The following is a 12360-nucleotide window of genomic DNA, read 5'->3' as shown; positions in this document are numbered from 1 at the left end:
ACAGTGTGATTCACAGGCGGGAGGGAGGTCAGCAGCTTTTTCCCTCTTGCCTTGTCCCCTATGCCTACTTCAGTACCCTTATGGAATAGATGCTTTTTCATGAAGATTTACGTTTTGCTCTCTGATTGCCTGTTAACTTCAAAATTTCCAGCACAGTATATAGGAACTGCACTGTCACTGAGCCCTGGGCCCTGTTGGGAATGCTCCGTTTGTGACAAAAGAGGAAGCAATGAATATACTGTACCCTCTGTAAATCATGTGGAAGAAATACTACCCTGTGTACGTGCTGGAAGTTGATTGATGTGATAGCAAGGCCTTGGAGGACAGGCTTATTGTCCTGATAACTGCCATGTCCAGAGTATAGTGTCCATGACAGCAGGCTGTGTCTGAGAGAGATTCCCACTGCTGAGAATCACCATGGGACACTTTGTCTATGTGGCAAATTTGTAATACAGCAGGACAGGTGATAAGGCGATTGCAAACGGATGCTGTTCTCAGGGAGCTGCTGTGTGATAAAGCACTAAAGCTCCATGCAGGAGAAATCAGGCCATCAGTGGAGGATGACATGGAGAAAGTAGGTTCCCCCTCTTCTTCCATTTTTTTACACTGTCTGTCCACAGCTTTAGAAGGGTGTTTAAATGCTTGATCTGAGGACACATTCTTTGTGTTGGACTCACTGTTGTACAGAGCAGAGACCCTGCCCAGATACCTTTTTCTTTCTGGCACGCTGAAAAATACCACCAGTTCTTCTCCATTTATATTTGACTCTTCATCATTCCATGGATGACAGCTTTCTCCAGCATTTGAGTGATGGTCACACAGGCCAAGGCCATTTGTGGGATTTCAGAAGCAGCTCTGATTGAGGGTGGCCTGCAGATATTGTATCTCACCTTTAGTCTAGAAGGGTTCATTGTCTAAATGAGTTTCATTAGGCCTGTTCCTTTACCTCCCTCCTTGCAGCCCTGAGGCTGCCATGCCATTTTCAGGGAAAGTGGTGGGTGTTTGAAAAAATACTTGCGTGCAAAAATGCTAGTACAGGGTGCCTCCTATGTACTTCTCTCAGGCTAACCAGAAATCTGTATGTCCCTTCTGCTAACAAAAGCTTATTTTCCATGCAGCTGAGCAATGACAAAAGAGTAAGTTTTCAGCCCTGAAATGCCCTGGAGATTTGTGTGCTCATAATGGAGAACCCTGAAATCACTGACCCTCTAAATTCTTCAAATATTTTACATAGAATGGTTAACAAATGAATAAAATATTCTAAATTTGTAACAAATTTTTTTCACAAGAGCAGGCATTTTTATGCACAGCACTTTTACGTTTTGTTAAAACATTTTATACTTAAGTTAGTAAGTAAAAATACGCTTTGGTGGCACTTGAATATTAATTGCATCTTGGTTTCTTTAGAGAAATCTGAACAGTGGAAAGTTTAAAAAAAATCAATAAAAAAGTTTTTTATTAGTATGCAAAAGTTCCATTCTGTTGTATTGTAAAAGGCAAATGCAAAAGTTCTCTTGCTTTCAGTAACCCCCCCTTGAAATTTATAAAGAAACTTGGTGAACTCTCAGAACATCCTCTTAATTCTCAGTGATTTCTGTCCCATCATACAACTTTTTAGTACTATTGAATAACTGCAAAGAGAAGTCATAAGAGAGTCTGGTAAGATTTTGGATTGATAAGAATTATTAAGGGTTTTTATTTTGTTTTATTTTTAAAGCAAACACCATTTCTCTATTAAGAAATCATAATAATGCAACAACAAAATCAAATTACAACCTGTGGCTGAAGGTTAGTTGTATTAATGCTGTCAGCATCTTTTCCAATCACTAGTTTTATAGCCATTTTCTTTGAGGATTTTCGTCAGTGCTTTTACATTAGATTTTGTTTACTTTAGAGTTGCTCGTGTATCTAGAGCTTTCTGTTTTATTGTTGTTGTTGTTGCGTTGCCATTATTCAGCCAAAGTCTGTCTTGTGTAAAGGCAAGGTCTGTGAAGTTGGATGAGTTTTTTGATTTTTTTCCTAAATTCCCTTTAGTTAAAAACTCTGGGAACATCAAGAGTCGGGTCTGCATCCTCCTGCTGATAAAAACGGGGAAATTTCTGTGTTGGCTAAATTGCAATGTATTGTTAAGCCATGTATTATTGTAAATCTGCAACTTCCCATTTACTGGGATTTCTGACTCACCAAATTCTCTTAGCTGCAGTGATGAAGACAATGCATCAAGGAGACAAGGACTGTTTTGGCTGTGAAATGTTTATTAAATCTCTCCGTTACATAATGGCACTGAAGGAAGGAAGACTGGAAATTGGTCCATGTGGTCAGAAGCTTCCAGGAATGGGCAGCAATTTTAATAGCTCCCATTGCTCATATTTTCTTTTCCTATGGAATATTTTATTTACCTGTTTTTATAGCCACATGCAAGAGCTTCATTGCTTGCCAGCCTGCAAGTTTTGTCCCTGAAAAATAAAACCACGAGGTTTTAATGTGGTAGAACCTCTTGTAAATGTAGCGGTGAAGTCCTCATCAGACCTTCTGGGAATGGCAGCACTGGATGTGCCATGTTTAACTAGCCAGCACGCCTGGTTGGGAGCATCTGTTACATCTCAGGCATGAGAAATACAGGGCGAAAGTGCCATTCGTGGGTACACTGTGAAACTGAAATTATTTGGGCGCTTGAGGGAGGAAGAAATGGACATCATCTTATAGGAGGAAACGTGAGGCTTAGTTCAGTTGTAAGCATCAACTCCTCTCATTTTGAACTCTCTCTCATTTTTTTTCTTTTTTTTTTCTTTTTTCTTTTTTCTTTTTTCTTTTTTCTTTTTTCTTTTTTCTTTTTTCTTTTTTCTTTTTTCTTTTTTCTTTTTTCTTTTTTCTTTTTTCTTTTTTCTTTTTTCTTTTTTCTTTTTTTATTCTTTTTTTTTTTTTTTCTGTTACCGTGCAATCCATCTTCAGCACTTGGGAGGCTGCCCCTTTTGCTCTTTGAATTTTGCACTTCATGTGGCAGGCATGTCCACACGTTTTGAGCATAGCAACCTTTTGTTCGGTCCTGAGACTCTGCATCTAAATGGGCACATATGTCAGCAAAACTGGCCTCTGCCTTGGGAACAGACTGCATGAGTAAACTGATACTTCATCCTGTGATCCATCTCCTCCAGTTGGTGCCTCCTAGAAATGCTGTTTCCTTTGCTGTTTGTTTTTTTTTTTTCTGCATGATCAGCTCAGGCAAACCATTTCCTTCTCCCTCACAGCAGTGCTGGAAAATCAGAGAGGATATGACCTTAGATCAGTCATTCTGTGGTAGCAGCACAACACCATTCCTCTGTTGCCATACAAAACAATCGCTCTTATCTGCTTAATTATCTGGGATGTCTCATAGCAGTGCACATGGCTATTTCAAACATCTAGGTTGTTTTCCATGTAAAACAGATTGTCACAGGCTGTACTTCCTAAGTGTCAACTTATAAAACCTTTTACACACTTGAGTTCATTTAAACAGTTTGCTCATGCAGAACAGTATCCCAGCAATGAAAATACGGTGGAGATGAAGAAGGCAATGGGTCATGTCTAAAGGGTGATGGCGGGAAAGATTAACGTGTCAGTGGGGACCTTTGAGAAGAATGGGGTTATGGCTGGACTGGGAGTTTCCAGCAGCAGTGAGACTCTGACAACATGTATGTCACATCAGTTACAATTAAAAATTGATGGAGTGTAAAGTTGCCAGGGAGATTTAATAAAGGGGGGAAGTAATGTGAATAAATAGCATAAACCACACTAACCTTAAGGTTGCTTCAGACCTTGCTCCCAGGCATTTCATTTCCACTGATGCTTCTTCGTTTTTTCCTCTTTCTGTATGTTTTCTTTTCTCTTCTGGGGGAAAAAAATAAATCATCAAACTCTCTATGGTGGTTTCCTAAGGCAGAGCACAGACACCCTTCTTCGCAGTGCCTGGCATACATTTGTCATTGACCAGCATCCTCAGTTCGCCTCGTTCCCAGGTCCTCACCACTCTGTGTTCTGTACACTCAGCCTCTACTGACTGCTACACACTAATTGTCTGTCTTAATTCAGTGCTAAGCTGCTACAAGGGCTGGAGACTTGCACTTGGAAATCCCTATGGTGCTGAGCTGCTTTGTTCTATTGTGTTTTGTGCAGGATACAGAGAGGCATTTGCTTGATTCATTAGTGAATTTGGGGCTGTAGCTTGCCACTGCAAATGCCAAAGAACAGGCCACAAGGGGACTGGAGGTGCTGGGGGAGTAAAGACAAACTGGTTGGTTTGTATTTTTCCTGTGCAGCATGCGGTTTTGGTGGGGACCGTGCAAACAAGCCCATGAGATACAGTCTTTGAGGGGTTTAGCAGGTCTGTCCTATTTGCATAAGTCATGGAAACAACACAGTTTTTCACAGTTTCAGTGGAGATGGGACAGGGCCTTCTGTCACTCAAACCAAGCAAGTGTTTGAAGGAAATGTTTAGAGGTGCAGTAAATTTCACTGTCAAATTAATGCAGAGGCAGCCATTTCACAGTGCCTCCCCCTGCTTGAGCTGGCAAACTGAGCGCTATGTGCTTGCTCACTTGGAGCAGCCTCCTTTTGGCACGCTGTCCGTAGATTGCATTCTTCTACTCAGTGTTCCTTCTTCCAGGTCATTGATCTCCAATCAGGCCAGAAGACAGCATGACCCCATTTGTCACAGGCCCTCTCTATGCTGGAGCATCACACTCGCTAACTCTCTTTGTCTTCAATCTGCTTTGTAACCTGTCTGGTCCAGCTGCCCTTTCCCTGTGTTGCTCTTGCTAGCCTTAGAAGGTCAGTCATCTGTAGGGTCCAGGACTGAAAGCTTGCTCAAAGTCTAAATGATGTTCTTGGTTTCCTGTTGACTCTGTTATTTCCTACTGTGACTTTATCAGACTGTTAGACCTGATCTTCCTGTCTCACTCAGTGTTGCTGAGAGCTTATTAAAGCTTTGCTCTTTTATTAGCTTCCATCATTTTGCTTTGTTATTTAAAAAGCACCTTGGGGGGGATTTTTTTTTTTTTTTTAATTGCTGTTGTTATTGCCAGTGATTTATGCAGTGTTGGCTCGGGTCAGCCAGACCCAATCCCTGGTTCTTGTTCTCCCTAGCTGTCACCATTCAATGCAAGCTGTTCTGCAGCAGGAGTCAAACAGCAGGTGGGGAGTGCGGGGGTCCTGCCAGCCCTGCAACAGAGTTCAGAGATAAGGGAGCAAGAGGTAGCAGCAGGTACACTTGCAGCCCTTGCTCAGTTCCAGTAGTACCCAGCAAGGAAGAGTCTCTGTGAGATCTCAGCTCCAGCACGCTGCTTTTGCTAGTCCTTTGCAGCCATATGGTATTCACTCTTGAGACAGAGTAGGACTTTCTTTGGCTCATACTTTTTAACAGCTATTTACTTGCTTTTGTTTTGTGCAGTGGTAGGAGTTCCCTGGTCATCACTGAGACATAACCAGTAATACCTGTTAGCTTAAATAAACTGTAACTGGACCCTGCTGGACTCTTCCTTTAACTTTTTTGGCAAATATTCAAAACCCTCTTTCCCCTTCAGTCTTAAGCAGTCTCTCCCTGCTATTAAAAGTACGCTCTCAGTGACTCCACTCTAAAAGCATATGGAAAACTGCTTCCAAGCTAGAGGATCAGCTGTGGCTGTGTCTATCAGCAGGGCCATTTTGGCAGCTCAATGAGGTGACTATTTAGGCAGCTGGAGATCAAGCTTTCAGAAAAACTGAGCATGGTTGTCTTTCATAGGAAACCAGACACTTCGGTAATGGTTTCCTCTTGATTCTGGGAAAGAATGCAGTTGTTGAAAGAAACCAAACTTCCAGCACGGAAATTCAGGGAAGAACAGCCTAGATTCTGGCCAACTTGTAGGGACCTTGGCCAGCCACACAGGCGGGGGCGGTCTGTTCCACCAGAGTTATAAGCAAACCCTCTTGGCAAGCGGTCTGTTATTTGGGTTTGCTGAAGCATTGAAGCTAAGCACTGCTGCCCATTGGCCTCCTGGACCTTTGTGCAGTCCCAAAATGTGGGAGCTACTGGTTACTGACTATTCCTTACAAGGGGTCTTCAGGAATTTCTGCCAGAGTTGCACCTACAGGAACCGGTCCAATTCGACAGGAAAGCATGTGTGTGCTGGCAGCATCCCACTGTGGGCTCACGTCCGTAACAAAGTGCGCAGAGATAAGGTTGGCCTGACTTGCTTGTCTGTTGCTTCTTGGGGTCTCTGTGGTGTGAGCAAACAGGGAGAAATTTTTCTCTCTGCTGGTTGTCTTTTTTGGGGGAGTGGGGAAGGGCATGGGGGGACTTGTCTCTGTAGCTGTTGGCAGCATTGGGCTAGTTTGTTGATGATTTGACAGAGAATGTGAGCATGATTGCAACTGAGATCTCCCAGAATATACTGCAGCTGCCATTGTTTCAACATTTACCTCTGCCTGTCAGAGAACTCTGCTTTTGTATGGGGTTCTGCGAGAGGGAGGAGCTATGCTGCAGAAACAGCTCTAGTTACTGAGTCTTTTTGTTTGCTGATGACAGTAAACTCAAAACGCAGTCTAGAGCAGTTGCCTCCTTCTGGTCTTACTGTGTCTCAGTGTTCAAGAGCCAAGTGTTACAAAGCCATCTCAGGAGGCACTGAAGTCTGCTTGCTTTGGCTGCTTCCGACTGCTGATAGAAGTCCCTATGCAGACAGCGCTTTTCTCTCTTTTGCCAGTCTAGCTTGAGCTGAGTGCCACTCTTCAGCCGTTCAGACGTGTTTGGACTCTCCCAGGCAGTATTGGAATTGCTGGGTGATGTTTGAGTACTTGAGTCAGCTGCTCCACAGCCTCACAACTGTCCACTCAAAAGAGATCAAGCAAAGCTGAAAATAGGAGATCAGGGCTTTCCTTCAGAACTCGTTCCTGCTTAATGAATTCTTACAATAGCAGGGCCAGGTGTTCTTCCTGCCTCCATGCTCAAGTTGAAATGAAAAGGAATGGGCAGGTTGAAGTAGGACAACTTTCCATGATTTCTGGGCCAATTTTCTCCATTTCTCCTGTCAGATCATGACAGAGGTTTGGTTTGTTTAAAGTTACTTGTCTCTGTATGGATCCTTGATCTCACTATTGCGGTCATTATGTCTTTTGAATTCAGTGGAACATAGTCCTTCTTGGAAGCTATTAGCTTCATAGCCAAGAGCTATGAAGTTCTCTAGCCTGGCTTTTTATTTCAGTGCAGTAATTTCACACTCATCCAACCTCACCTGTCTCTAGAAAACTGCAGAGCGAGACAGTTTCCTCTATTTCAAATCAGAGTTATTTCAGAAATCTCTCCTCCCCTTTTCTGACTCCTAGCCCTGTGGGATGGGGCAAATTTGGGTGTCTGTTGAAGTGCCTGTTTTGCTACAGCAATGAATGCAGTCTCTCTTTCTATGAAAGCTGAGGTTATTGGCTTTCAGACATTGATTTTACATGCTGATGTTGCCTTTGTTGTTGAGCAGGTACTGCACACACATTGCTGGATTTTCCATGTGTGTGAGTCCTCATCAGTCCTGCTTAAGAGAACCGCACAGTATCTGAGTGTCCTGTTACCTGAAACTTGGGAAACCTTGGAATGTGTCTTTTCCTATGGAAAATAAATAACGTGTTGAAAGTAGTAGTGCTCTGCTCACTTACAGAAGCCTTTCAGGCTAAATGATTTCTCTGAAGTCTGTTCCTAGCTCATGGGTAACTTCCATGTTTTTCAGCTGGACCCGCAGGCGTTGCAGGACAAAGATTGGCAGCGCACAGTCATCTCAATGAATGGAGTAAGTATGGAAAACAGAAGTTAGCACTGCTTCTGTACCTCTTACGTGCTTTATTTGTTTGCTCTTCATTGCAGCATAGGAAAAAAAAAAGGGAGAAAAGAAAATGTTTGTGAAAAGTAACAGCTGTTCTCTTTTCTTCAGGTTGAAGTGAAGCTGTCGGTGAAGTTTACCAGTCGGGAGTTTAGCCTGAAAAGGATGCCGTCCCGGAAACAGACTGGGGTTTTTGGGGTCAAGATCGCTATTGTCACCAAGTGAGCTGATGGGTCACGTTTCTCCCTATTGTTTTTTAGAAAGCCAACTGGCCAGTGGGTTGCACCTGTCTTTACCCCACTGAGGGATTTGTCAGTCCAGCCTGCTTCACTTGGATAGTAGTGTAGATGGCTGTGGCTGCAGAAAGGAGATGCTGTACATTGTCTGAGCTTCATTTTTTTCAGGGGAGAAAAGCAGTGTGCACACAGGCTTTGAAACCCAGAGTGTTTACTTACAGCATATCCCTTTTCTGAGTTCCAGAAATACCCCTTGCCCCTTCACTCTGTAGTTAGCTGACTTGGTCACAAATTTCCAGAGCCACTGAACAGTGATGTTTCCTTTCCATAATCGGAAATGTTCAAGTTCCTTGGATCCTGTTGTATTATTTTAACCCCTGATCTTTTGTCATGAATCGTTTGCCAGAAGAAACCTGTTTGTTCTGTTACAGAGTTTGGGAAGTGTGGTATTTCCTCCCTATGGAATTGCATTAATTGGAAAGCAACAGTGTTGCTATGTATCCAAGGTCTGTTTGGGAATCCTCTGGTTAGCTGCTCGGAGTCACAGACTCCATGGGCACTGGGACCCAGCCAGAAGCTCAAGTGCTCAGGGCAGCTGCAGAACAGCCAAAGCCAGGCTGAGAGAGTCAGAAAGCCCTCTCCAGTTTTAAAAGGAGTTTTTCAGCTCAGTCTTGATTGCCTGCTCAGACTTTCTCCCACCCAAATTTTCCAGAAGAGGCTTGCACAGCAAAATAGTGGGGTGATTTTAGCCAGCCTAGCTGGCTGGGCTAACAAGCATTGAGAACATGGGCTGCACTGAGCTCTTCTATCTGGCTTTCTTAAGGAGAGAGAGGTCGAAGGTGCCTTACATAGTGCGCCAGTGTGTGGAGGAGATAGAGCGGCGTGGAATGGAGGAGGTGGGCATCTACCGCGTCTCTGGGGTTGCAACCGATATCCAGGCTTTGAAAGCTGCCTTTGATGTCAGTAAGTATTTGTGTCTGATGTTTTCCTTTGCACTGTGAGAACCTGGGTGAATTCCCTGTCAGGTGGCTGTGCTATTTTTAATCTTATGTTCCCCAAGAAGCATTAAGAGGTAGAGATTCTCACACAAGGAGAATCATTTTAACCCTTGCTGCATGTTTTATTAATATTCTTTAGCTACAGATATAACCCAAGACATACAATGGGATGGATCCTTATACCAAATAATGCATTTGTTATTGTTCCCAGCAAACATGAAATGGTGGGTTTGCCAGCCTTGCCAAATCTTTGTAAATGACAGACACCTTCCTCAGGGCAATCAGAAGCCATAATCTCCTCACTGTTGGGAGGTTTCCAAATTAATAGAAGTCCTTGAAATTGAGAATGTTTTGTGAAAGGAAGCCAGCAAAAAAAATTCTCTAAGATTGACTAGGAAGAGTGTTTACAAAACTGAAGTTGTGTGGTCAGGGCTCCTGAGTTCTCTTCTTAAATCTATGTCTAGATTGATGTGTGCAGATGGTAAAATTAGACAATTTTGACCAACGTTTGTAAAGCTTTCTTTGATCTTGGGCAGACAGGGGCTCCTTACTGGTGCTGCATTTAAAAGAATGGCACATACGTCCCAAAAGGTATCCAAGATCAGGCAGATAAAACACCTCCAAATTGCTGAGGTACAAAAAGTGAAATTCTGCCCTACTTCCAGCATCCACATGACAGTCCAAGGACCGCTCAAGCCACACTCGAGCTCTCTTTTGATGCAAGCAGTCACGAGGCCTGTGCCAGGTGCCCAAATTCACCCTCCCTGCACTTTATCTTCAATTATTTTGTGAAATTCGTTCCTTCTTGTGTTTTTTTTTTTCAATCCCCCTAAGCTACCAAACACATTGACTTATGAATCGTCACTAGTGCAAGTAAGGGTATTTCACATTTTGAAAAACAACTTTTTTGATTTATATTAAATGTTGTTCTACACTAAGCTTCATGAGACCAGTGCTGGCTCTGCTGGTTGGCCTGTTTCAGGGAAAGGGGGTGGTTTTGTTGTTCTTAATAGTAACAAAACTGAAATGTGAGCCCTGAATTGCCTGTGTACTTTAGCTGCACTCAGTGGGGAGTTAGCCTCAGAGTCTCTTATTCTAAGTTGTTAGAGGCCGGGAATTGGAATAACAACTGTTGTCACTAACAAAAGTTGAATTGCATGTAAATACAGTCAAGCAGGTCTTATTCCAGATCAGGCTGAGGTTGCTGGCACAGCATCACTAACCCTGGGTAATGCGAGGTTCCCTCTACTTGATGTAAAGCTATAAAGCGTTTGCAGTCATTTGTGCAGCACTTCTCAGTTGTCAGAAGGTAGCTCATTTAATCTGGAGAAATGTAAACAGGAAAACTCTCAGCTATTTGGGCAAAGACAAAGGATAAACAAAGAGAGCCAAAGCAAGAAAAAGAACGAATGCAAGGCCAGCAGCTTCTTTACCCTGCTTCCCCTCTTCCCTCTTTCAGATAACAAAGACGTGTCAGTGATGATGAGCGAGATGGATGTTAATGCTATTGCAGGCACCTTGAAACTGTACTTCCGGGAACTGCCTGAACCCCTCTTTACGGACGAACTGTACCCCAACTTTGCTGAGGGCATTGGTAAGTGGTAGCAGAAATAACCCTTGATAACTGAAACCCTTCTGTAGGAGGCTGCTCCTAAAGCAATACAAAATACAATTTATAGTGTTGGACAGAAGCCTGGAACAAGCTGTTAGGGAGGTGAAGGATATACCTTGTCTTATCTTGATGCAGGGAAAAAAAATCATAATGGCTGAAAGTCCAAAAGCACTTGAACTGCTTGAGAGAAAAGGATTCTCTATGCGTCTGTGAAATAAAGGAAAGAGATCCTGTGGGGTATTGATGTGCAACTCTGACCTTCCAATCTATGATGTAATTACAGTCTATTCAGGACCATCTGTATTTGTTGGTTTGAGAAATTATGCAGTCAGTCAAATTCTCATTCACTGCCTGTGGTGATGTTATTTTCTGTCTTGTAGCACTTTCAGATCCTGTTGCAAAGGAGAGCTGTATGTTGAATCTATTGTTATCGCTTCCAGAACCCAACCTTGTGACATTCCTTTTCCTTTTGGACCATTTAAAAAGGTAACGTGTGGATTCTTTAGACACATATTTAATGTGTAAAACATCATTATTTTGAAAAGAGGAGCCTTTTCCTTGAATTTGTGTTGAATCACACAAATGAAGAAGCATTTGCTGACTTGCTGTGAATGCTCATCAGATAGCTATCTCATACTCACTTAGTGAGGCACTAAATCCTGAATTCCATTCCCACTCATACTGAAAGGATAAGAACGGGAGGAAAGGGGTAACAAAAGTCTCAGGGCTTATCTAGTGCAAATGCATATTCCTGCTGCACTATTACTGCAAAACTGCACCTGCATCTGGATACAAAGACCAGAAAAGGTTTCAGTATAAATAATGAAGCTTTGGCCATGTTTAAGGACTTGTGAGCCCTGTCTCAAAAGGTGTCTGCAATCTAACATGATATATTTTTTAAAATTCCAGGACTTTTGCTAACTGGAGTTGTCAGTTCCTTGCTTAGACTAGTCTTTCTGATCTTGTCTATGTCTTTGTAATATGGTTGTAACTGTGAAAAAGTATTTCCATGCCTTTGATATTAATACAAAAAGCTTGCTTAGTACATGCACAATGTGTTATTTTACATATTTTGTACATACCAGAGACTGTCACTGGAGAGATGAAAGATAATCTTCTGACTGAAGTTCTGGATTAAAATCCAGGAAATCTGGGTTTTACTTGTGTTTCTGCTGCAGACTTTTCTGCCCTTGGGTAAATTTTTTAACCTTTGTGCCTCAGTTTCTCATTTATAAAACTGGGATGAAAAACATTCTTTTATTTCTGTCCCAATTCTGCCTGTGCAGACAGTAAGCAGCAGTCCCTTTCCCAAGTTTAAGCCGTGTCTGTAGAGTGCCTGGAGACTGTGGTTGTGTCACATCAAGGTATTTGCTTATATATAAAGTTCATTTAGGCACATATGGAGAGAGTGGTTGACTGAATGTATCTAAAACTTTTTACAAAAGGAATAAACATGGTTTCTTACTTAAGGACGCTTCCAAATCCAGATATTTATAAAAATCTGCCTTGTTCGTTGTTTCTTCTCCCAGGGTTGCTGAGAGGGAAAGCGTTAACAAGATGTCCCTGCACAATCTTGCAACTGTCTTTGGACCAACACTCCTCAGACCTTCAGAGAAGGACAGTAAAATCCCTGCTAACCCAACCCAGCCAATCACAATGACTGATAGTTGGTCACTAGAAGTCATGTCCCAGGTAAA

At 42.6% G+C, this 12360-nt stretch overlaps 1 protein-coding gene and 1 long non-coding RNA gene across 3 annotated transcripts in view; one reads left to right on the top strand and one right to left on the bottom strand.

Annotated features, from left to right (window-relative positions):
- BCR (BCR activator of RhoGEF and GTPase) overlaps window positions 1-12360 on the top strand; it is a 109794-nt gene that overhangs the window by 89173 nt on the left and 8261 nt on the right. For both annotated transcript variants that reach the window (XR_011326675.1, XM_069795149.1), the window contains exons 17-22: window positions 7728-7787; window positions 7929-8038; window positions 8877-9016; window positions 10511-10645; window positions 11044-11149; window positions 12193-12355. Coding sequence is in view for 1 of the 2 variants with exons in the window: in XM_069795149.1 (XP_069651250.1) it covers window positions 7728-7787; window positions 7929-8038; window positions 8877-9016; window positions 10511-10645; window positions 11044-11149; window positions 12193-12355 (714 nt within the window). In the remaining variant the exon portion in view is untranslated. The remainder of the gene's footprint in view (window positions 1-7727; window positions 7788-7928; window positions 8039-8876; window positions 9017-10510; window positions 10646-11043; window positions 11150-12192; window positions 12356-12360) is intronic.
- LOC138687488 (uncharacterized) lies at window positions 2236-4041 on the bottom strand. The gene is made up of 2 exons (XR_011326676.1): window positions 3777-4041; window positions 2236-3253 (listed from the first exon to the last, which is right to left on the bottom strand). It is a non-coding gene; the product is annotated as an uncharacterized lncRNA (long non-coding RNA).

The sequence above is a fragment of the Haliaeetus albicilla genome, chromosome 10, assembly GCF_947461875.1.
Source record: "Haliaeetus albicilla chromosome 10, bHalAlb1.1, whole genome shotgun sequence".
NCBI classification, from domain to species: domain Eukaryota; kingdom Metazoa; phylum Chordata; class Aves; order Accipitriformes; family Accipitridae; genus Haliaeetus; species Haliaeetus albicilla.
The sequence above is the reverse complement of the archived record's forward strand: the minus strand, read 5'-3'. Positions and strand labels throughout refer to the sequence as shown.